Here is a 25,983-nt window from a genome sequence, read left to right as displayed (position 1 = left end):
AAAGGGGTGTTCACTGAAAATTTACTGACTGAATAGCAAACAGTGCAGACCATGATCAGCCTGCACGGATGTGCAGGGTCATCTTTGTCTGCACTGGTCGCAAAGGCACAACTAATTGCCGCAAGCAGGGTAAAGGTGAAGCAATTGTTGGTACATTTCAAAAGACATCTCCTTTGATTGACCTGAAATTCTAATATAAGGTTGGAATAGTAGTAAGAAAGATTTTGACTATTTGTATATGTATAAGTTTTAATTAGACATCAAAATGGTAGGTGGCGATGGATACCATCAGGAATGAGGTGTCGAGAGTGATTAATATAAGTTGTAGAACTTCCTTCACAATCGACCTAAAATAAATTATGTATAAACTAAAATGGTAGGTGGGCCCCGACTCGGAAAAATATTTTTTTCTTCTTAAATGCTACCTAAATTTTGTTTTGAATGTTTATTTTGCATAGGGTCTACTTCCTATATAAGTGTGTGTTGCATTTGACAACATTTTAAAGTATTTAAACACTGTCTGTTAATATTAATATACACCGGTTTATGATTATCTGTAGAGTGTCTCCCAAGATAAACATGATCCTTGGCCTATTTACCAATTTTAAACAATTTTCAACAAAGCAATTGAAAATATACCATCATATTGATTATTTGTTATTGTGTGAAGTACTGTTTAAGGTCGAACTGTTAAAATGTTTCCTACCTTTTAATCTAGAAAATTATACCATATCTATAAAATGTATAGATTTAAAGAAAAAGAAAGGCTTAAAATTTGATGTTGTCTATCCATTATATTACTGGTAGTGAATTTTACTTTGTATACCAAACCAAAAAATAAGTTGTTTTACATTTCGTAATTATGACCTTCCTCATGGAAATGGAGGCAGGGGACAGTAATTTTGAAAATTCTACAAATTTTCGTTGATAGTGCGAGAATAATAATAAAAAACACAATTTTGAAAATGTCAGGAAAGTGTAGCATATACTTAGCACTTCATCATGTGACATAACCATCTACATGGAGCTAGGAAAATTGAATCCTTAGTTATATATACATCGTAAATAACCAGTTGAATATTAATGCCTTTAAGATACAGCTACCTATTTTATTAAAAAAAAAAACGGACTCGAATTTGAAGCTGGCCGCTGCCACTAGGGTTGACTGGTTCCTGGTTGACTGGTTCAGGGATTTTAATGGTAATGCAGAATGAACAGGGCAAAAGCAACTTTACTTATTGCTAGGGCCAATAATATTTCCTTCAGGCAGGTCAACAGATTGACCTGAACATTAACCTTTAGCATGCTAGGTAAATTGTCGTCTGCTGTAAATGTCGTCTGCTAAAATTGTTAAGTTCATTCAATTTGCTCCAAAATTGGAAGAAATATTGTCAGAGTAGCAAACAGCTTGGAACCTGATCAGACGCCGATTTAATCGGCATCTGATCTGGTTCCAAGCTGTTTGCAAAGGCTGTTAAATTCGCCTGCAGCAGGCTAAGGGTTAAATATTTACAGTTTCTAGATTGATTTGAGCATCAGAAGTCACCCAAAAGATTGCTAGAGGTTTAATGTTACATTGAAAACACAGATATTTTCTTTCATGTTTATACAACAAATAGATCTGATATTGATGACTATTTTCTCAATTTTTATAGGCATTGATCTCTGAGACTGAAAGTGTATCTTGAGGCCTCTTTATTTTTATTGGGCACTCTGTGGCCAAGTGGTTATTGACACTGGCTTCAGATCACTTGACCCTCAACTGTTGTTGGTTCAAAATCTTGTATGGGGTGTAGAACTCTTGCAATAAGGAAAATGGTCTATGTTGGTGGTTGTTAAATGGGTACCTGCCTTTGTCTGTAATAATGCCCAGAGGGGCATCCAGGGTCTTATTCCACTATCAAAGCTGGAAAGTCTCCATTGGGACCTAAAATTATATTGAGGGGACTTGCAATATGAAAGTACAGTCAAGGTAAATGAATTCAATGGTTAAATTTACTCTGATGCAATTGTAGTATTTGTCATGCTAAAAAGAAAAAGGAGACTTTACAAAATTTATCTGATCCTTTTTAGAACAGTATCTTGTAATGGGATATCAAACAATGGCAATTTTTATATTATACAGCGGTTTCTGTTGTATGACCCCTAAGGTCTTGGTTGTATTTAATAATGGCAACTGCTGAGGTAGCTCAAATGGTAGAGCTCAGTACAATCACGTGGGAGGATCAGAGTTAGAGCCCGTAGTTAAGAGGATATTCTCTTTGATAGCTTGATAGAATGTTGTAATTAAGGAGGAAAATAAATCTTTGAATTTTTTAACTGTGCTCTGTTATTTCTCTGTGAAGCAGAACACGACTGGGATAGAGAAAAGGGTAACCATTCTGATTCTGACTTTAATATCATATAAAAATAAAGGTTTTGTCAGGAAGCTTAATGTATTACATGTTTGGTTCACATTTTATTTTCAGCTACGAGTTGAACTTGTCAGTACAACAGTCAGGCTTCACAATATTCAGAAAATATAAGCCCTCACCTGATGATGAGAAAAAAGTGAAGGTAAGTCCACAAGTCTGTATTTCTGGCAACCTCTCTCACAGTTGTCTCCCTTTACAGAAATGGGAATGCAATGGGAGGTAATTGCTTTGGTGAGTTGTAGTCCGATTTATCAGTACATCAGTAAGGTTTTACAATCCATGGGAAATACAAATTTTCACCTGGAGATGAGAAACAAAAAGTCAAGGTAAGTCCTCTTATCTGTATTTCTAGCAACCTCTCGTGCACTGGGTCTCTCTTTACAGCTAGGGGAGGTAATTGCTTTGGTGAGTGGTAGTCAAACTTGTACAATAGTCAGGTTTTGCAGTCAACTTTCCAAGGTATTAACTACAACTACATCTAAAGATGAGGAAAATATTAAGGCAAGTGCAATGAAATTGCAAGTTTCCCTAATTTGAATTTCCAAATTGCTTTTATGGGTAACAAATCAGTTGTAAAGTAGGGGGTTACATACCAGTGTCAGGTAGACTGAACCATAAGGGATACTTGTAGATAGACGAGATACTACCAGTGAGTTATTGTTCCATAGGGAGATATTTTTCCATAGATATTAAATAGGTTTTCACTCACTGATTGGCTTTCTGAAGAGAGACCATCCCATATGCTGGTACACACTGTACCTAGTTACTATATATTGCTGTATTGAAGACAATTCATATTTCCACATATCTGCATTGACGGCAACTCAGTTTGCATAATTAGTTTATTTTAGGAGATCCAACTATATGTGGAAGGATATTCTAAAAAATCAACTGAATTTTTTTTCTTTGCTGATATTCAAATCAATGTTGGCATGACAAGTTAAAAAATTGTTTGTAATTTTTGAGAGAGAATATTTGAATGAATTGAAATGACAATGCAATAACACTTTAAGATTTAAACTAGATATAAATCAGGCACATTGATAAATGCTATAAAATTGACTTATTATACAAAATAATGATCAATGAGTCAGTAGAAAGAAGGGTTTTAATGCTATACATTGTATAATGCAATGTTGAATAGCCTTTCAGGTTTCTTTTGAATGCCATAGTAAACTGATTGCCTTTTTATCCAGTAAGTTTGTTTAAATTTCTTATTACTTCCTGTTATGTCAGACATCTCCAGACTTGAATAAGAATATTGGAACCTTTCCATTAAGAATTCAATGTGTGCTTTATACATTACAGCATTAGTATCTTAAAGTGTCAGTTTTGTTTGTCTTTTTTTTTTTGGCGTATGGAAGTTATTAGCTGTGATTATAGAGTTGGGTTAAAGTGCCATTCTTCTATGTAACTGCAGTTAACCAGTGTTCAAGAAGTCTGAACCAGTACTAACCTGTTCTCCACAAGTAACTGCCATCTTCTCCACATGAGTCATAGACAGAGGATGAAATGACTTTAGACACAATATCTTTTATCAAAATTGTCACAGAGAACATATGCCTTGTCCTTGGTTCAAACTTGCTACCCGGTGATCTGTAGATTTGAACTCTTCCTATTGAGCTAAGCAGAAAGGCTGGCTGAGTAGAAAGAGCTCGGAACTGCTGTTCAAAAGGTCAGGCATAATCCGCAGTTAGTACAAATGTTTCCTTAGTGATTTCACAGAGCCAATTTGTGTTGTCAGTCATTTGCAAGGAGAGGTTAGGATAGGTGCAGAATCAAGGAACACTGAGGGTGTAAAACAGACTTACTTACATAACTGAGCTATAGCTATAGAAATTGACCTAAGTTATGGTTTATCCTTTGCTTATACCTTCAAAAAGCAAATACCTCACTACAAAGGCAGATATTTTCCCCCCTTTAGTTAAATTCCTTAGTGTAATTCAATATCACAGGAACAATATCCTTTGTACAACAAACTGATTCAGTCTTTCCAGAGTTGTTTGCTCTTGATTAAAAACTGCCTGAACATGAGTTGACTTTACAAAATGTGTCTTAGGGCAGGAATAGTGTCATGACATCATTAAAAATTGGATTTGCCAGTGAAATGTTTTCTTCTCTTCGTTTAGGTTGGGGACATTGTTAGATTCTACCACAAAGAAATGGAAGCATATTTGGTAGCTGAAGGACTGTTTGATGATGAACTCACAGAAGATGGTAGGAACTGGTTACAGTTTCAATCCTGAAACTTGAAATAAAATAATTGAAAATCCAAAGTGATATAACTGTTTCCTTGAGTATCTTACTCAAATTGACTATAAACTAGTTTTTACCTCTGAAATTTTAAATTAAGTGCATGTCCCATTATCTCAGCTGGACAAGATTTGAACTTCCAGTCCTGGGTTCAATCTTTGATCACCCCCACATGTATTGAATTGTTTGCAGCAGTTGATGGAAAATGTTTTACCCCTGTGATATTAAATGAGATTATTTATTCATCAATATGATTTAGTCTATTTTATATGAGTGTAAATAATATTCATAACCTTCCAGTACATTTGCGTATGCGACCTGTGGACCAGTCCAACCCGAAAACTTTGTTTCCCAGTAGTTCAGCTGTTACGTACTGGCAGATAGAACTGCAGGAAGGTTGTGTAGCAGGTAAGGATACTCCATCTGTTTAGATCTGAGGATTGGGGATGCTGAAGGGTTGGGTAGAGGGTAGTGATGTGTTGATTAATCACGGCTTTGATGAATTATGAATAAATTTTCCGTGAAATTATCATTGACAAAATTTGTCATTGTTGACTAATTTTGACGTCCTACTTATGCCCCAGAATAATCTAATTTAGTAAAATTGCCACTCCTAACTATTAAAGTGCACGTAATATGGTTTCTAATTAGACAGAATTGTGACATTTGACATGTCCTGGGCATTGTGTTAAAACTTACCGGAATATTATGATACTGTCCCAAATCATTTTTTTTTTCTCCAGTTATAATTTAATGAAGTCGTGCTGAGAAATGTTACTAAAAATAATTTACGAAAAATAGATTAATTTTCATTTTAGTATATTGGTCAAGAAAAATGATTTTTTTTTTCAGGTGGTGTCCTGAAGTGGGAACAGCAGTGTAGGCTGATGCATATGTGTACAAGAAAATACCTTTGTGTGGCTCAGGGTGGAAAAGTGTCCTTGACCTCAGATCACCTTGACCCCAAAACAGTATTCAGACTTCATCCTGTGATAAGGGTAGGTTACTGTTGTATGTTTGAGTAAATGGAGTGTACTGAAATATAATGCTGGATTATATTTATACTTTGCACTGTTTCAAACAATGGGAGTTTCAATGTTTACTACACTTGACTTTTGTGTGTTACGTCCAGCGTGTGTTTCATTGCATGGGTAAAACTGGAGCTTTTAACTTTCAGACATGAAATAAAATTCAAGTTTGTTTGTTTAAAATGTAGGATTGAAATATCTTTCATCAAGTGAACAGAAATGCAATATTTTCATGAGTGGCACACCAAGTGAATACCAGATTTAAAATTTCCGCTTGTGAAAATAGTTGCATCTGATGTTCACTCAGTTGTCTTTGTGAGAAAGCCACACATCCAGGTGACAGGTGCAAGCCTGTTCCTGAAATAATGCATTAGAGAGGTATCCAGAATCGAATACTTGCTTATATGGTAGTATTTACATATATATGTCAATAAATTAAATTATAATATATTTATACACATGTACTTTATTGCTTGAAAAAGATTTTTTGCCTTTATTTGAAAACCAAAATTTTGAAGAATACATCACACAGATCATGCAATTTTATGAAAATATGTGTACAGAGAAACACGGCTTAGAAGTGCATTGTTTGCGCAAGCACCTGAGCCCGCTCAAGCAGTTATGTGGTTCTCAGCCATTTTCCTAATATTGTTTGTATTTAGATTGCTTGAAACCCTTGATGACTTGAGAAAAGTGACCATACCTTGCAGTTCAGAGTGATTGTTGATATACAATTTATTATTTGCACAGGGTTCGCACAGGCCTTGAAAAGTCCTTGAATTCGATGGTAGTCCTTGAAAACTCCTTGAAAATGACAAAACCCTAAAAAACCTGGAAAAGTACTTGAATTTTGATAAAAACTCCTTGAATTTGACCTTTCACTCCTTGAAAATATTCTTTCGTAACTTTGCTTTGCAAAAAGAATTTAAGGCTTAAAATAAATCGGAGAAAATGAAAATGAATTCGTGAAATTGCTGGACCAGATCACTTGTATGCTATTATAGTGGTCTACGGCCACACTTTATCGATATTTACAGAGTGCTATTTCTACTGTATCACCCTTTGCATGTTTCCGTTTCCGTTTAAAAAAATAAGGGAAATAATAACTCGCAATTTTTAGATATTTGCGAGTGTTTCCAGTGAATTAAAATGAGTAAGAAAAATAAACATGTTTACTCAAGTAAGCGGGAGACAAAAGACGAATATAAACAGTGGCTGAAGCCCTATAGAGCAGACAGAACGAAGTGTATTTGCACGTTGTGTGACAAAATTTTGAGGTATCATTAGTAGGAGTGCGCTAAAAAATAACAAGAAAAGCGTTAAACCTCAGCAAGATAGTGAATCACATCAATCTAATAATCGAATTACGTCATTTTCAAAGGCGTGACAAGTGATGGTTGTTTTATTTTTGCATTACATAATAAAAGTTGTTCAGATTAGGTCGTGGTTTTGAAAAAAAATAGTGCTTGAAAAATTGTAAAAAGTCCTTGAAAAGTACTTGAATTTGTCTCTAATATTCTGTATGAACCATGTTGCAGGAAAGTGATGATATACCAGAGGACAGTTACTGTAGAATGGAACATGTTGTATCTGGCCAATGGCTACATGCTTCAATGGGTATGATCTACATGTCTTCACATCCTTTATTTTTTAAAGCTCTATTGACAGAACTAATTTTTGTGAATTTTGCTGTTTAGTCAATCCATGAAATTCAATCCAAACAACCAAATAAAATTCCCATTCTTTTATATGTTCAAAAGTTGCAATCCAAATATGTATATCCCCACTTAGTAGTCATTTTGAACCACAAAGTTTATGCCTTTAGAAATAAATGATTTCACAATATGTATTAAAGGTTGGTTATGAAGAAAAAACTTGGTACACTTCCTTTGAAAAACTAGTACCATAGATACCAGTGTATATAATGCGCACCCTTGTATAATGAGTTCGCCCCAAAACCTGGGAAAAAATATTTTTGGTCAACTTTGAGTTAGATTAAAAAAACGAAAGTAGGATTTACATCGACACTGGTAATAAATTACCTCCGCGGTGGAGAGCGTAATCGGTCTCGCTGTACTATCGAATTTTGTTTTCTTGAAAATGAAACCAAGAAGATACTGTTATATTTGTTGTTTCTGTTTTAAAATCTAAATATTTTTATGAATAAATAGAAAGCAATTGTTTTCAGTATCTCGGAATGGCATCTTTCAAAATGACATTAACTTCTCAGTTCAAACCGATAACAAAAGGTGTGATCATCCTTTGTTATGATCAGTTAAACTTCGTAGATCAAATGGCCAGTATTTATCGGCAATTAGCGTGAGGCCTCCTGTCAGTTTTGTTGTTCACAGTTTGATTTCAGTAAAAGATAATAGTTAATTTTTTTTAGTTTTATGATATTTTCGATTTTTGATACTTCTTTCTTAAAAAGAAAATTGAATTTGTATAAAATTAATTTTGTTTAAGGAAAAATAAACTACTATTATCTAATACCTTATACCAGAAGTGGTCCTGCGTCGTATAGATACAGATAATACAGTTTTTAGCGCAGAGAGTAGTTTCCCTTTACCAGAATGGTGAAAATCGTAAACAAACTTGTTTTGAAGCTGGAAAATCATCTTTACCTGTGTAAAATACGCACCCACGATTCGCGGATGGTCACGGGGGTAAAAAAACTGCACATTATACACGAGTATCTACGGTACTCCCTCAGAAGGAGGATGGACAAGCAGGATTTAAATCTTTGTTCATTCATAGTTGATTTTTCTCTGTAGATACTGTTAAATATTGAGATATTGTTAAAACATGTGATCAAACTTAACTGCCAAACCACTGCTTACCTTGTACATAACAGCAGCACTGTTTGTAATTGGGAATAGTGTTAATAAAAAATAATAAAAAGGCACAACCTTTTATTCTGAAAAAAATTTTTTTTTTTTTTCTCAGATGAGTACAAGAAGAAACAAGAGGAAAGGAAATCAGACAGCAAGTCAATGGGCTCACTTAAATGGACAACAGCTCAACTCAAAAAGGTATACTGAAAATCTCCATATTGAAAAATGGTTTGCTTGTTTAACTGATGAATAATTGCTAAAACATTCAATAAAAAAATGTCTGTAAAAGTGGTTAAACTGAATAACAGTCAAGACTCCTGTGTGTGATATTTTCTTTAAAACAGAGTATGCCTCCAGATTGTTACTTTGCATATATGTTTGCCAAATGTACATCCTAGTGGACAAGGGGCCTCCATGGCTAACTAATGTTAAGGGCATTGAGTTTGAAACACTTGCCTCGCATCACAGTGGGTTCAGAATCTTGCTCAGGGTGTAGAATTATTTCCTGTTAGGAAGCCAACCAGCTGGCTTACAGAACGTTGCTGGTTTGGTGTAGGTGCCCTCCCTTGATGGAATAATGCTAGGAGGGGCACCTGGTGCAGTATATAAGTCAGTGCTTTTCAAATTAAACAATTAAATTTCATCCTTCTTTGCAACATCTTTTTACTGACTACCTGACTAATAAGTATAGTCCTTTTCTTACATTTTTGTTTCTACATATTTTACAGACTACATGCCTGTTTTCATCGAAAAATACTTATGAAATATCTTATAAAGTACTTAAGTCTGGAGGCTTGCCCTATTTTAGGAGTACCTCTAGAGCTGTTGTAATTTGTAGTACTCGTCTCACTTAGTAATTTTTGTTTTTATACATTTCACAACAATGATGAATTGTTTTCATTGAATAAATATACTTTTAGTTAATCTGAACCAAAGGTTCAGGTTGACTTGTTATTATAGGCGGATGATTTGTCACCCTGTGACTGGATGATTTCCCATCATTCAGTGTCAACATTCGTAGTTGAATATCTCCTTCTCTATCTTGGCGATATATGACCATTTTGTGTCCATTCGCCGTATAACCCAACTCACTCACTCACTTCTCTGAAACTACTGGTCAGAATTGTACCAGACTTGGTTTGAAGCATCCAGGTTTTGACCTCACTCTGGTTTGTTTAAAGTGGATTAGCTTGACTTCCTTTAGGGACCACTATCTTCCTCTCACGAGTAATTTGATAGATCTTTACCAAACTTGGTTTGAATCTCTTTCACCTTAATTATGATGATTCAGCTTTGTCCTTTTAGACGCTGCCAGAGCAAAAGAAAAAATTTAAAACTTGAAACAATCATAAAAAGAGCTTGATGGTATGGTATGATTTGACATTTATATTCAAGGTCAAACGGTCAAAGTTAACTGAGTGACTTTTTATTACAATACAGATTGTCTAAGCTATACATAGATATTTTAAAAAATGCTGACAATTAATGTCACATTAGTGTGCTTGTTTTGTATGTAACAGTTAATATTTTCCACTTATAACACTGCGGCTTAAAAGGAATTAAAACAAAGTGGTGTTAGACTTGTAGTAAGTTGACATAATATATAATCAAACAACATTTTTATACAGATTTTTATCATTTTTCACTTGAGTTATATTCAATAAAAGTGCCATTAAGTGGAATTGAATTGTTATAATACTGGGAAGCCATCTTCCAGACCAGAAACAGGTGTTTGGTAGAGGTTTTGTCTCTTCCTTGGTATAGTAGTAAAATAACTAACAAGTATTAGTTTATTCAGCATATTTTTAACATTAATTTATTTTTTCATAAGAAGTATGAAGCATTTGTACTTATTCAGTTTGTAAATATTCAGCACTTCGCATGGTCAATGTTTTTTATCAAGTCCATTTTGAGTTGGTGCTTTTAATGAATCAGAATTAAAATTTTATTTATTTTTGAATTATTTTGCAGCTTTTCTGTTTAACTTTCAGGAAATGCACAAACAAATATTTAATTCTATGTGAAATTCAAAACTTCTTAGGTATTTTAAAACATTTGATAGTTCGTGTCATTTTCATACAATATTATTATCAAACAATTAATCGATCAGTCAATAAATCCTCATCATCATTGTCATTGTCATCTTCATCATCATCATCATCATTTTCAAAGTAGACTGGTTGGGCAAATTAGACATTCAAATGTCATTAAGAGCCAAGTGATTTGGTTACAGTAGAGGCAGTGTTTTGTTTTGTTTGTTTATCTGTTGTTGTTTTAAATCATGTTTTGAGCCACGCCATGAGAAAACCAACATATTGCATTTCGTGACCAGCATGGATCCAGACCAGCCTGCGCATCCGTGCAGTCTGGTCTGGATCCATGCTGTTTGCTTTCAGAGCCTATTTCAATTAGAGAAACCATTACGCAGTCTGGTCAGGATCCATGCTGGTCGCAAATGCACTATGTTGGTTTTTTCATGGTGTGGCTCTTTTATGTGTTGCTTTGGTTTGCAACAGCAGTTTCATTATTAATATCAACCAAGTCATCAAAAGTTTTAAACTCCTCATTAACATCAGTAGCCTCAGCATAAATATAAAAAAGTCATCAAAAGCATCATCAGTATAAACATCATCATCATCTTCATCATTGTTTATCATCTTACAGCTGTGATTAAACATTTTGTTTGTTGGCCGAAGCTAAAGAAAGTCCTGTAAGTGAAAAGTACAAATGTAGTTTTAATATAGGTCACATTTATAATTCATCTAAATGTTCTTGCTTGTTGTGATCACAGTTCAGAATAAAATGTTAAATAAACGTGAAACAGATAATAAAATATTCAACAGTTTTTGTTTTTTAGCTCACCTGTCACAAAGTGACAAGGTGAGCTTTTGTGATCGCGCGGTGTCCAACGTCCGTCCGTGCGTGCGTCCGTCCGTCCATGCGTACGTCTGTAAACTTTTGCTTGTGACCACTCTAGAGGTCACATTTTTCATGGGATCGTTATGAAAATTGGTCAGAATGTTCAACTTGATGATATCTAGGTCAAGTTTGAAACTGGGTCACATGCCTTCAAAAACTAGGTCAGTAGGTCTAAAAATAGAAAAACCTTGTGACCTCTCTAGAGGCCATATATTTCACAAGATCTTATTGAAAATTGGTCATAATGTATACCTTGATGATATCTAGGTCAAGTTTGAAACTGGGTCACGTGCCATCAAAAACTAGGTCAGTAGGTCTAAAAATAGAAAAACCTTGTGACCTCCTTAGAGGCCATACATTTCACAAGATCTTCATGAAAATTGGTCAGAACATTCACCTTGATGATATCTAAGTCAAGTTCGAAACTGGGTCCTGTGACGTCAAAAACTAGGTCAGTAGGTCAAATAATAGAAAAACGTTGTGACCTCTCTGAAGGCCACATTTTTCATGGGATCTGTATGAAAGTTGGTCTGAATGTTTATCTTGATGATATCTAGGTCAAGTTCGAAACTGGGTCACGTGCGGTCAAAAACTAGGTCAGAAGGTCTAAAAATAGAAAAACTTTGTGACCTCTCTAGAGGCCATATATTTCTTGAGATCTTCATGAAAATTGGTCAGAATGTTCATCTTGATGATATCTAGTTCAAGTTCAAAAGTGGGTCACGTGCCTTCAAAAACTAGGTCAGTAGGTCAAATAATAGAAAAACCTTGTGACCTCTCTAGAGGCCATATTTTTCATGGGATCTGTATGAAAGTTGGTCTGAGTGTTCATCTTGATGATATCTAGGTCAATTTTGAAAGTGGGTCACGTGCCTTCAAAAACTAGGTCAGTAGGTCAAATAATAGAAAAACCTTGTGACCTCTCTAAAGGCCATATTTTTCATGGGATCTGTATGAAAGTTGGTCTGAGTGTTCATCTTGATGATATCTAGGTCAAGTTTGAAACAGGGTCATGTACGGTCAAAAACTAGGTCAGTAGGTCTAAAAATAGAAAAACCTTGTGACCTCTCTAGAGGCCATACTTGTGAATGGATCTCCATAAAAATTGGTCAGAATGTTCACGTTGATGATATCTAGGTCAAATTTGAAACTAGGTCATGTGCCTTAAAAAACTAGGTCAGTAGGTCAAATAATAAAAAAAACCTTGTGACCTCTCTAGAGGCCATACTTTTCATGGGATCTGTATGAAAGTTGGTCTGAATGTTCATCTTGATGATATTTAGGTCAAGTTTGAAACTGGGTCAGCTGCGGTCAAAAACTAGGTCAGTAGGTCTAAAATTATTAAAATCTTTTGACCTCTCTAGAGGCCATATTTTTAAATGGATCTTCATGAAAATTGATCTGAATGTTCACCTTGATGATATCTAGGTCAGTTATGAAAGTGGGTCACGTGCCTTCAAAAACTTGGCCAGTAGGTATAAAAATAGAAAAACCTTGTGACCTCTCTAGAGGCCATATTTTTCATGAGATCTTCATGAAAATTAGTGAGAATGTTCACCTTGATGATATCTAGGTAAAGTTTAAAACAGGGTCACGTACCTTCGATAACTAGGTCAATAGGTCAAAAATAATAGAAAAACCTTGTGACCTCTCTAGAGACCATATTTTTCAATGGATCTTCTTGAAAATTGGTCAGAATTTATAACTTGATAATATCTAGGTCAAGTTCAAAACTGGGTCACATGAGCTCAAAAACTAGGTCACTATGTCAAATAATAGAAAAGACGTCCTACTCAAAACTGGGTCATGTGGGAAGAGGTGAGCGATTCAGGACCATAATGGTCCTCTTGTTTTCTGATAGAAATTTTGATTACACAACCATTCCACTGGTTGCATTGTTTGTAACTGTAATTACAAATGACATAGATTTTAAAAAAAAATATACTTTATATTGACAGAAAATCTACTACCATAACTCAAGTAGCACATAAGATCATTGGATAAAATTTTAAGTAAAAATCCATGGTTTTGTTATAGTTATAGTCTGGTTAATTATATACTTTGGAAAAAAAAAGAATTTAAAGATCAGAAGATTATTTACTGACAGTTTATTGCATAAATTGTCCTGTACAATACGATGATGTATTTGGATGAGTACCTGTTTGAAAAACATGGAGAAGCTGTAAGGCGACTCCAGTATGATTTCCGGATAGATATAAGTTCAAACATATCACATATTGTAAATATCAATGTTAAATAATATATTTATTGTATGCTTAATTTTCCCTGTAAAAAGTGAAATTGATTCAGGCAGACACGATTTCATTTATAAATGTTTGCAGAAACATTGCATCAGTATTAGTAATTTCATACAGGTACTTTTATTGGTCGATAGCCTTTATCGTTTGTTATTGTGTAGATTTGAACCAAAATTGTTGCATTGGAATATTATATTAGTTGGTCACATGGTACAAATGTGAATCCCCATATCAAAATATATAAAGAATAATTATTTGTGTTATTCTTATACACGGTTTTTAGGTAAAACTTTCATTTTGATAATCACTTACCTTTCTATATACATGCATAATTATAATGATTTAGTTTGTATGTGTGTGTTTTGTTTTGTGTGCAATGTGTAACCATATATGAAATTTCATTATATATTATATATAATTTTTAATTTTTTTAATGTTTTTTTTTTTTCTTAAATATGCTGTCGGATGTAGAAATCTAAAAAGCTGGGTGTAAGTTGTAAAGTGTGAATCCTACAATAGATTTCTACTTTATAAAGTTATCTTAATAGAAGATGGCATATGTTGATAAGTTGTTCTTAACATTGGTTTAATTGTTTACATTATCTACATTCAGACCTGTATTTCTAGTTTGCCTGTTTATGATATATTTTCTGGATTAAATCACTTTAAAATTCAAAATTACAAAGAATTTTTTGAAATAATGTGATTTATTTCAATATTTAAAAAAAAAATTCTCAGCAAATAGGAGGGGACATCACTCCCATACCCATTCTTTCATTCAAACACACCGCAGTTCTACTGCTCTTGATAGTGTGAAAAAACCTAACTTTATAACTATTTCCTTTCATTTTTTAGCTCACCTGTCACAAAGTGAGAAGGTGAGCTTTTGTGATCGCGTGGCGTCCATCGTCCATGCGTCCGTAAACTTTTGCTTGTGACCACTCTAGAGGTCACATTTTTCATGGGATTTTTATAAAAATTGGTCAGAATGTTCATCTTGGTGATATCTAGGTCACGTTCGAAACTGGGCCATGTACAGTCCAAAACTAGGTCAGTAGGTCTAAAAATAGAAAATCCTTGTAACCTCCCTAGAGGCCATATTTTTCAATGGATCTTCATGAAAATTGGTCAGAATGTTCATCTTGATGATATCTAGATCAAGTTTGAAACTGGGTCAGGTGCCTTCAAAAACTAGGTCATTAGATCAAATAATAATAGAACTTTGTGACCTCTCTAGAGGCCATATTTTTCAATGGATCTTCATGAAAATTGGTCAGAATTTTTATCTTGATGATATCTAGGTCACGTTCAAAACTGGGTCACATGAGCTAGAAATTAGGTCACAAGGTCACTTTGTCAAATGGTAGAAAAAAATGACGTCATACTCGGTTCAAAACTGGGTCATGTGGGGACAGGTGAGCGATTCAGGACCATCATGGTCCTCTTGTTGTTTTTTTTTTTTAGGGTGGTGTACTTGTAATGACCCTGTATAATTAGGTATTCCTGTTGTGCATTGTTTGGAGGTACATGTAGCTCAGTGCACGTATGTCTTGGTTCTCTACCGGAACTGGAGAGTGCCAGAAACGCAGACAGAGAATATGTAATTTACCAGTTGTCATCACAGGTCCATTACTATGATTATTTCAGATGATTTTTTCTTTGTAGATCTATGTGTACATTTAATTTACTGTAAATCTAAAAAAATCAGGATTATTTACTCTATGTGTATGTGAGTGATTAATATATTATGATATAATGTGTTTTTTTAATGGTGAAAATATGTACATTGTATGTATCAGTTATAAAACAGAGGTGTTTTAAATTTTAATTATGTTTTTTATAAATAATCTTTTAACATATCTACATGTATATGTATTTTTTAGATAGGGTCATAGTGAACATATAAAAGTTACATATATAATTCTCAGCTTGGGGTCATGTTGCTTGTGTAAACAACAGTATTTCTCAGAGGAAGTTGTTGTTTATGTTTAAACAGTTATACATATATTTCTTAGATTTGGGTTATGTATGTATAAAACAGTTCTGTTATACATATTCCTCAGGTTAGGATCATTGTGCATGTATAAACAATTATCTAAGTATCCTCAGATCAGGGTCCTTTGAGTATGTATAAACAATTACCTATGTATTTCTCAGATTGGGGTCATTGAAGAGAAGCAGTATGATGATGCGTTCACGTTACAGTCAGTGGACCAATCATTGGAGGACATCTTCAACACAATGGCTGGAATGGTTCCCTTCATACAGAAACTTGTTCATGATGTAAGTGTTTGCAATGCATTAATTTAAATTGATTTTTTCACTTTGTCTGCAATGGATATACATTTAAGTCAATGCTTTGGGAAGAAAATTTTCTTTATGACTATGAAATTGATAGTTGTTATCATGGGTCCACTAAAATAAATGGTTAAAAGTACCTATATAATAAAAGAAGTGTTTTAGAATGACCATTTTGAATCAGAGGCTTTTAATGGTTTTTAAACAGATGTACTGTGATAGATATAAGAATAGAGTTCTTGTTACTGTTGTCGCTGATGGGCATTTTGTTGCAGGGTTTTCCCTCGGGTTTTTTATTTGGGAGTTCATGGACTCCCATGGCTGCTAATTTAAGGGTCCCTAATAATTTTTGGGGGTCCACAAATTATTGATCTTGAAAATGGACATTATTACTAAAAAAAATTTATCCTAAAACCGAATGAACTTGTATCTTTTTAATTTAGATAGCAGCTGATTCAGTATTTCGGAATGGTATCATTCAAAATGGCATGAGCTTCTCAATTCAGACTGATAACAAAAGGTGTGACAGTCTTTTTGTTATGATCAAATAGCCAGTAATTACCGGCAATTAAGTGTCAACTCGTGTCAATTATGTTGTTCACAGTTTGATCTTAGTTAAAGATAATACTCGATCCTTAATTAGTATCATAATTTTTGTGATTTATTAATATTTTTTCATCAAAATACTTTAAATTTATATGAAATTAATTTTGTTTAATAGAAAAATAAACCATTCGATCTTTTACGGAACGTAACGGCAATCTTAGATTTTAGCGGTGTCAATTAGCGCGGAGAGTAGTTTCCCTTTACCAAAATGGCGAACGTCGGTAACAAAACTTGTTTTGAAGTTGGAAAATCGTCTATACCTGTGTATAATGAGCACCCAGGATTCGGGGATGGTCCCGGTGGTAAAAAACTGCGCATTTTACATGGGTATCTGCGCAAAGGAAGCTTCAGTGCAAAGGAGTTTCGTGACCGATTTTGCGGGTCCAGTGGACGCAGAGGCACTACAAAATGCGAGTCCAAAGCAGTCAAAGCGCGTCAGGGACGCAGAAAGCCTGCGTCCGGGAAAACCCTGTTGTTGTTTATTAATATTTCCATAATTTTCCATTTCAGAAAAAAGCTGGAGTTGTGTTGAATGCAAAAATGTCACACAATGTTATTACTGTAAGTTCTGTACTTTTCATGGAAAATTAGCAGAAATTTCAGTTAAATCTATATAAACAAAAAATTACTGGACATATGAAATGATTTTATGTACAACTTTCAAAGACCCTTTAGCTTTTCAAAAGTCTTTCCATTTAAAATTAATTACGAGATTGCAAGGGAGAATATTGATCTTACGCTTTGAAAGGGATTTAAAGTGGTATGGTGGTTAAGTTGTCGGCCACTCAGCATGGGGGTTGTGGGTTTGAGCCCTACTGTAGTTACAATCACACCTTCTCATAAGACACCACTACTGTTTTTTCCGGGAAGCAGACTAAAGATAGGTTCAGATAAGCTTGAAGCTTTCATCACAGTCGAGCTGAAATAAATTAGTATAAACTGAAGAGGTTTGTGAGAGGAGAATGGGCAACAAACTTAGCTAAAGAATAATATTGAATATTTTTGGTTCCAGGCTTTGAAAGAAATCTGCAACTTCATGGTAGTGGATGGGGAACCAATTAAAGACAGACAGAAACTGATGAGAAATCTCAGGATTGTAGAACTTCTTGTCAACTTGCTCAAATGTCCATTTAATGGAGCTGATCAATAGTATGTGATTATGTTGATTTAAGAAAAAAAACAGCAGAGTTAATATACTATGGTAAACTGCAGCAGGTCTGATTATTAGACCACTAGTTTAATTTGTAGTTCGACTTTTCGAAGAATTCTAATTCAGAGCCGAGCACTGAGAACACTCAAGCTTGCTGTCTTATGGACAGCTCTTGTTTCAAGCAGAGCATAACTGGAGTACTGATACAAGAAATTATGGTCAGCCATGAAAATTCTGTGCCAGTAAACCAAAGTTAGATATGTTGTTTTCACAGTAAACGCTTTCTCGCCATTCATTTGTTTGCTTTTGACATCCAGCTTCCATTCATTTTTCCACTTTTTCCTTCAATTTTCCACTTTTGAATACCGATAATATTCTTTTAAATGCAAAAAAAGAAATATTTGGAACCTGAATGAAAATGAATGTTGCATATTTGAGCCGTGCCATGGGAAAACCAACATAGTGGGTTTGCGACCAGCATGGATCCAGACCAGCCTGCGCATCCGCGCAGTCTGGTCAGGCTCCATGCTGTTCGTTTTTAAAGCCTATTGGAATTGGAGAAACTGTTAGCGAACAGCATGGATCCTGACCAGGCTGGGCGGGTGCGCAGGCTGGTCTGGATCCATGCTGGTCGCAAACCCACTATGTTGGTTTTCTCATGGCGCGGCTCATTTGAATAATCTTATTTCAGTCACATGACGAGGATATTCAGTGTGGCGTACGATGTTCTGTACACATATTTGATGGGAAATTCCAGGAAGAATGAGTTGTATATAGCAAAATACATAGATTTCTTCTTAACACAGTTTGAAATCAAGGAGGTAAGTTTGTTTCCTCATATGCTATACTGCAGAAATATAAAAATAATTTTAAGCATTTGCCAGAACAAATGTTTAAGCTTAGATAAAGAGTTCATTGAATTATAAGTACTGCTGTTATGAAATTTAGAATTTCATATTTTTGCCTAGTGGTTTTTATTGCCGAGTAGTTAAAATTGCCTATTAGTGGGTTATGGTCTAGTTTGGGTTGTCTTGTGACAGCACTGTCAAGTAGGATTCCAGAAGGCCAGTTGTTCTACCTAGATATCTACACATGCCTGAATACACCAAATGTTTTCTTCTACCAGTTAAGCTGAAAAGTTTCCATTGGTCCTATAACTTGAAATTTGAAGAAGAGGACAACTGTAAGCTGATATAGCTTTCTGTCCATTCCTCAGCTATTACTTTGTAAATATTTCATGAATTTCTTAAATAAGAATATGTTTTAACTAACTAAAAATCCATCGAAGATAAAAAACAAATATCATTTCTCCCAAATGAGAGATTTCACAAAGTGCCTATATAATCATTTCTCACTATCTACAGGGCAGCATTGGTTTGAATGCAGCACACATGGTGATGGAATTGATCCGTGACAACAGAAAGATCGTGGACAGAATTACTCACGATCACATTGACAAGTTTGTCGATCTTTTGCGACGTGATAAAAATTACCACTACCTTGACTTGCTCAGTGTGTTATGTGTGTGTGATGGCGTGTCAATTGCTGACAATCAGAAATATATCACAGAAGTCTGGCTGATGAGGGGAATGGTAAATATAAAAATTTTCAGTACTGTGAAACCACTTAATTTGATGGGCATGAAATTGTGTAGTTTTTGCTAGAACAGCTTTTTCATGGGGATATGAATTCCTGAATTTCAACTTTAAAAAATTAAATGTTTGGGAATTTTTCTTGTTAATTGGGATTAAATTTCATGGATAGATGAAGCCACAAAGTCCAGGAAAATTTGTTTGTGATTTCACCTTTTAATCTTCTAAATTTCAACCATTTTTGCCTGCAGAATAAGAGTCCCATTAGAACATGACAAATAAAAATAAATTCTCCTGTTACATTTTGCTTCTTTGCTTGTTACAAAAAGATGAGTTGCTATATTATCTGTAAATATAAAAATGACTTCATGAGAAACGTATTATGCAATAAAATTAAAGATATTCATTAAATCTTGTGCTTAAAAAAATTTTGCTTAATGTATATGTAATTTTCTTTCCGCAGAATTGTGTTTTCTTCACTGATCTTGGACAGAAAATAGGACTGGATGATGGGAAGGTATATGTGTCAACAAACAACGGGAAATCTTACGTAGATCTGTTCACATTCTCAAATGTAAGTAAACATGTTTAGTAATTGCATGTTTATCATGAAACATATGTTGTTAACATGTACCCTAGGACAATTGCTTAAACATAAACCAATTTAATATTAATCCATCAACATTGAGTCTTAAGTTGTTGTACAATTACTACATGATAGACATGCTATTTTCCTGTTTTAAGGCAAATTTTGGTATGGTGGCTGATTTCTGCCATTTCGTTTTGGCATGTTGGCATGTTTAAAGAGCGTTTACACACCAAAAATGAAAAACTAGCATGCCTGTATGGCAAAAACATGTTTGTCATATCAGTGCGCTAATTTATCGTATTAACATGTTGGCGTGTTTGCATGTTTGGAGATATTTCTGCCATTGATCTCAGGCCTTGTAACAGTACAAAATACATTTCTGTTTTGTTTATCATTATTTTATTGATAATAAGTTGACCTTGGAACTGTTTTCTTTATATTTTAGCTGATTGTTTTAAAATTCTGTTTTCATTTTCAAATGTTGCATATTGTAGAAAGCATTTTATTTGTTTTATGGAAAATTTCCAATATTGCTTGTAGTTTTGATGTTGTTTATGCCATGCATAGTGTTCGTTTTAAATACAAGACATAGAATAGTTCACAGCTTTTGTTTATATTAAATCCCAGTTTCTGTTATTGTAGCAAAACTCTTGTATACATAATACTATCTTCATCAAACTAGGCACAATTTTTTTTTTTCAAAGCGATACTAAACTTGAGACGTACAAAATAAAAACTTGAATGTGTATGTTATAGTACTTTTGAAGCCAAAATCAACTTTCAAGTCATGAAAATCTTTAAGTTTCAGTTGAGAAGAAATTTTTTTTCTTTTTGGAAAAAATGACTGGTATATCTTAGAATTCTGAAGAAAATCTGTATTTCTTTTCAATCGTAATTTTGAATTTTAGAGAAATGTAGACCAACATGTAAGTCTTTGAGTACATGTATATATCTAACTGGTATATAGAAGAAGTTGTTTTTATCACTGTACATAACTGGTTTTTGTTTAAACGCTTCTACAGAACTATGCTTCCTGTTTTCTGTATCCATTTATTATATGACATATATATTTATGTATTATATACCTATATAAATTCTGTTTAAAAAAATTGGCTTGTATTTCACAATTAAACATGAACAGGCAGAAAAAAATTCTGTATTGTACCTTTCAAATTCCATATTGTACCTTCCATATTATATGCTGCCAGACTACATTCATTAATATGCATGATCTGACACATTTCTATAAATAGCACACATAATAACTTCACTTAGTTCCATTTTAATATCGATAAACATTGACGATTTTGTTCAATAACAGAACAACAAAGAAAAAGGTAGAGGTATATAATAAAAGGGTCATTATAACAGTAGCTAGATCTGGGATTTTGTATTCTCGTAGATTTTGCAAGGTCGAATCACACTCGGCACTTGCGCGCCTCATGAGATCCGATCTTGCAAAAATCCACTTGACCCAAATTCAGCATCCAAGATTGAACTACTGTTACAATAACCCTATTATATTACAATAGATTTGTATCAAGAAATATGCAGTTCTATAAGCGTAATATTATTCTAGAAAATAATAAGTGCATATTTCTTGATTCAAAGCTAATAATCTTTGTATTACACACACATTTACTCAAACTTGGAAATGATATATATTTATTCTATAGTCCTAGTAAAATTGAAAATTAGTGATCTTTTTACTATGTTTACATACATTTAACCTTTAGCCTGCTGGCGACAAGTGATTCTGCCTTTGCAACCAGTGTCTGCACTGTTTGCTATTCAGTCAGTAAATTTTCAGCAAGCACCCCTTTGAATGGTAAATGGTTTGGCCCAAATTGTGGACCAGTCCATTTTAGAAATTTAGCAGGCTAAAGGTTAAATGATGTCAGACACCTGATATGAAACTTACACTTGGTATGGAAAATATTGACACTTTAAGGTTTCACTGTAACTTAAAGGCACATTGGTAGATTCCATTGTGCATCTTTATGCACATAGCATCTTTTTCGTTATTGTATTTAAGCTAGGAGTCAGCTGCTAAAAGAAAATGGCCGACGGAAAACCCAGAGACACAAACTTAAAAAAGAATTTTTGTCTTGTTTGATAGATATAGTTTTCAGCTAGTAACACCAAAAAAAGGAAAAATATCTGTCTAGTAGAATTTTCTTTATTTAAAAATTTGCATTTCAACATGTTAGACCAACCCCCAACCCTGCCACAGAAATCAATGATCTTACAGTATATAGGCAGTTAATACAACCATTGTTTCTGGATTCTGTACCTGGACTTATTTGTTTACAGCTTTCGTTCAAGTTTCACTAGAATGAAGGACGAAATTCTTCAGACAAAATGTCTAATAACAAATTATTCTGGAGAAAAAAACTAGCCTTAACCAAGGCATTGAAATTGCAGATATATTTACTGAGCGAGCAGTGTAGGCCAAACATTTAGTGGAATATTGAAATGAAATTATGTTGAGAAAAGAACACTCAATAATTTTTTATATAATGGTTGTTTGATCTGAGAATTGAAGTGACTTTGCTTGATTTGGCTGATAGCTGCTAGAAAGAGTGGGCATTGTTTTAGATATATTTAGCTCTAACAATCTGCTTAAAAGAACATCAAGAGTATCGGTGTGTGTTATGTATAAACAATATCTCTTGTCTACTGTCTTCTTTAAAAAAAATTATTAAACAAAGTTTAATTACTTTGTTTTTTTCTAAATTCCTTTGTGAAAAGTTTTAAGGCTACTTGGCTGTACTAACTTTCTGCTAACAGTGGTACTTTTCTCTCTTACTTTTGCAAGGTTTAAGAAATAGTTTTTAGAAATTGTTTATCAGAAGGATGGCCACTATGTTTTAAATACTGTATAAATTAGGTTTAACTTGACACTAGGTCATTAAAAAATAATATTTTCTAAAAAGATGACAATGTCTGTATAACATGTAAATCCTATACCATTAAGATTGCCACTTCAAAAGGGATGATGTAAAAAGACAGTTTAACCTGTCTGTTACGTGTCATATTTACTGTGTGACTAACACAGTAGGGAGCTTTTATAAATATTTTAAAATTTAATTGATTACTCCTTTTTTTTTTTTACATTAATAGTTTCTAGAACTTACTGAACTACTTTTATTGGTTTTTAATTAAGAAATAATAAGTTCCCAAGTGTGGTTTATCGTAGAATAACCCGTGTTTTGAGTTCTTATGCGCCTACCGCCTTTGTGATATATTGTTTTGCATAAAAACGAAAAACTAGAGTTATTCTACGATAAATCACACTTGGGAACTTGTTATTTTGATTCTGACACGACATACCAGTATCAGTAGTGTTAGAAAAATTGTAACTACTTTTTACAACCGTGCTACTCACCTGGATCGGATGACGTCATTGCACGCGAGTGGTTTATTGCAGAATAACCTAAGATAGATTTTGCTCTACATGTATGTAGGTTGTTGGCTGGTCGTGTTAGAATTGTTATTTACCATCACTAACAAATGGAAGTATTGTATAATTTGAAGAAAAAAAACATATAACACCAGAAAGTGGTCTGTTAAAGACTTAAGTTTAAGTTTTATACATTGAAACAGTGACCAGCTCAGACATTGATGATTCAAGCACCATGACAGACTTGCGCGATTTAAGTGGTCCCTGCTGTTTTCCTTATATTTTCTAAGTTTAGTTTCTCAAAGCGAAAAAAAGAAATTAGCATTTTGCTCACCTCGTTGAGAATCAGTCGTTTGAATCATTGTTTTACTTTTAATGTGATTTCAGAGAGACAAAGATGATGATGAGTATTTGTTCCTGGAACACCAGCTTGAACTGTTTGGATACCTTTGCCATGTAAGTAACTATAAACAGAAGTCACCTCCATTATGGTCATTCATTCCAATGCACTATTTTACCAACATGTACATTATTTGTTGGGTCTGTATTTTGACTTGGGTAATATGATTTCTTCTGTAATACCTTGTGCAATCATACTAGATATGTCTTTTGCAGGCAAATCAGATTATTTTATTGACATGTAAACATGTAGACATTTTAAAATTTATAATGATAGTGTAATACATTTGGCAGTTTTCACTAAGGCCTAGTAATAAGATTCTTGAACAGTATGACAGACTTTGGATCTATAACAGGGCACCATTTTGAAAGCAATTGTTTATTAACAATGAAAGAAATATATTTTTGACGTTATTTCAACACCCTTTATAACTGCCAAATATTTCAAAGGGAGATAATTCGTATATGAATATTGAACTCTAATTTACAGGGCCAGAACAGTCATTCGATAGCGGTAATTACACAGGAGTTGAACTATCTGACGTGGGAGGAAGCTTTCACTTGTCTCAGTGATGACAGATTGCCCGACCAGCTGAGGGCCATGTACTGTGACCTCATAATCAGTGAGTAAACAAAGCAAAAATTTAATGTGGCAGTTATTAGGTCTGAACGCCTGAGTGGTTTAGATAGGTGACGTTGAAACACTTGCCCCTCACCATAATTAGTTCAAGTCTGGCAAAGCAACATCTTTTTTTAGCTCACCAGAGCCAAAGGCACAGGGTGAGCTATTAGGATCACTCACCGTCCGGCGTCCCTTGTCCGTAAACCTTTACTTTAAACGACATCTCCTCATAAACCGCTAGGCAAATTTCATCCAAACTTCACAGAATGTTCCTTGGGGGAAGCTCTACAAAAATTATTCAAAGAATTGAATTCCATGCAGAACTCTGGTTGCCATGGCAACCGAATGGAAAAACTTTAAAAATCTTCTCAAAAACCAGAAGATCTAGAGCTTAGATATTTGACATGTAGCATTGCTTGAAAACTTGGTTTACATAGAAAAATCTTAAAAAATCTTCTTCTCAAAAACCAGAAGCCCTAGAGCTTAGATATTTGACATGTAGCATTGCCTAGTGGACCTCTACTAAAGTTGTTAAAATGATTTTACATAGAAAAATCTTAAAAAATCTTCTTCTCAAAAACCAGAAGCCCTAGAGCTTAGATATTTGACATGTAGCATTGCCTAGTGGACCTCTACTAAAGTTGTTAAAATGATTTTACATAGGAAAATCTTCAAAAATTTTCTAAAAATAAACCAGAAGGCCTAGATCTTAGATATTTGACTTGTAGCATTAACTAGTAGACTTCTACAAAATTTATTCAAATTATGATGCCCAGGGTCAAATTGACCCCGCCCCATGGGGTTACTTGATTGTACATAGAAAAAATCTTCAAAATTTTCTAAAAATAAACCAGAAGGCCTAGAGCTTAGATATTTGACATGTAGCATTGCCTAGGGACCTCAACAAAAATTGTTCAGATCTTGACCCCCCAGGGTCAAACTGACCCAGCCCCAGGGGTTACTTGATTGTACATAGGGAAATCTTCATAAATTTGCTAAAAATAAACCAGAAGGCCTAGGTCTTAGATATTTGATATGTAACATTTCCTAGTAGACTTCTACAAACTTTGTTCAAATCATGACCCCTGGGGTAAAATTGGCCCTGCCCCAATGGTTACTTGATTGTACATCTGAAAATCTTCAAAAAAATTTCTAAAAATCATCAGTTTGACACTTGAAACATGAAGCTCATATTATTCTGGTGAGCGATCCAGGGTAATCTTGACCCTCTTGTTATATAAAAAAGTCAGATGTACAGATGTTTAATAAAATAAAGCTAGAAGAGACATTTAAGGGACCATCACTGGTAAGGCTGGTAGGCCATGCTATAACATACTCACTGACAGGTTTGGTGGCCATTCAAACGAGCATAATCCAGTTTAACTTGCAAAGGAAAAAAATCTTTTAACAAAGCTCAGCTGGCTTTCCAGAAGTTGGTGGTTATACCCAGGTGCCCATCCATGCCTGCAAAAATGACTGGAGGGACACCTGGGTCTTCCTCCACCATGAAAAGTTAAAAAAAATTATATGACTTATTATGGAGTCAGTGTGACATTAAACCCATCCAAAAAGAAAAAAAGTCACTGTTCAAACGAATGAAAACTTGGAAAATTGCGGT

General features: G+C 34.2%; 1 protein-coding gene across 12 annotated transcripts in view; it reads left to right on the top strand.

The window, feature by feature from the left end:
- Positions 1–25,983, top strand: part of LOC123554376 (inositol 1,4,5-trisphosphate receptor type 2-like) — a 184,210-nt gene that overhangs the window by 34,998 nt on the left and 123,229 nt on the right. For 11 of the 12 annotated variants that reach the window (XM_053548140.1, XM_053548139.1, XM_053548145.1 and 8 more), the window contains 15 exons: positions 2,469–2,556; positions 4,544–4,631; positions 4,968–5,075; positions 5,520–5,665; positions 7,234–7,312; positions 8,642–8,727; positions 15,864–15,989; positions 17,121–17,171; positions 17,623–17,759; positions 18,452–18,581; positions 19,125–19,352; positions 19,816–19,926; positions 20,850–20,867; positions 23,732–23,800; positions 24,234–24,366. In XM_053548140.1, coding sequence (XP_053404115.1) covers positions 2,469–2,556; positions 4,544–4,631; positions 4,968–5,075; positions 5,520–5,665; positions 7,234–7,312; positions 8,642–8,727; positions 15,864–15,989; positions 17,121–17,171; positions 17,623–17,759; positions 18,452–18,581; positions 19,125–19,352; positions 19,816–19,926; positions 20,850–20,867; positions 23,732–23,800; positions 24,234–24,366 — 1,598 coding nt within the window. The remainder of the gene's footprint in view (positions 1–2,468; positions 2,557–4,543; positions 4,632–4,967; positions 5,076–5,519; positions 5,666–7,233; positions 7,313–8,641; positions 8,728–15,863; positions 15,990–17,120; positions 17,172–17,622; positions 17,760–18,451; positions 18,582–19,124; positions 19,353–19,815; positions 19,927–20,849; positions 20,868–23,731; positions 23,801–24,233; positions 24,367–25,983) is intronic. The other variant, XM_053548142.1, reaches the window with a different exon arrangement.

The sequence above is a fragment of the Mercenaria mercenaria genome, chromosome 7 (genome assembly GCF_021730395.1).
Source record: "Mercenaria mercenaria strain notata chromosome 7, MADL_Memer_1, whole genome shotgun sequence".
NCBI classification, from domain to species: domain Eukaryota; kingdom Metazoa; phylum Mollusca; class Bivalvia; order Venerida; family Veneridae; genus Mercenaria; species Mercenaria mercenaria.
This window is presented reverse-complemented; position numbering and strand designations above follow the sequence as displayed.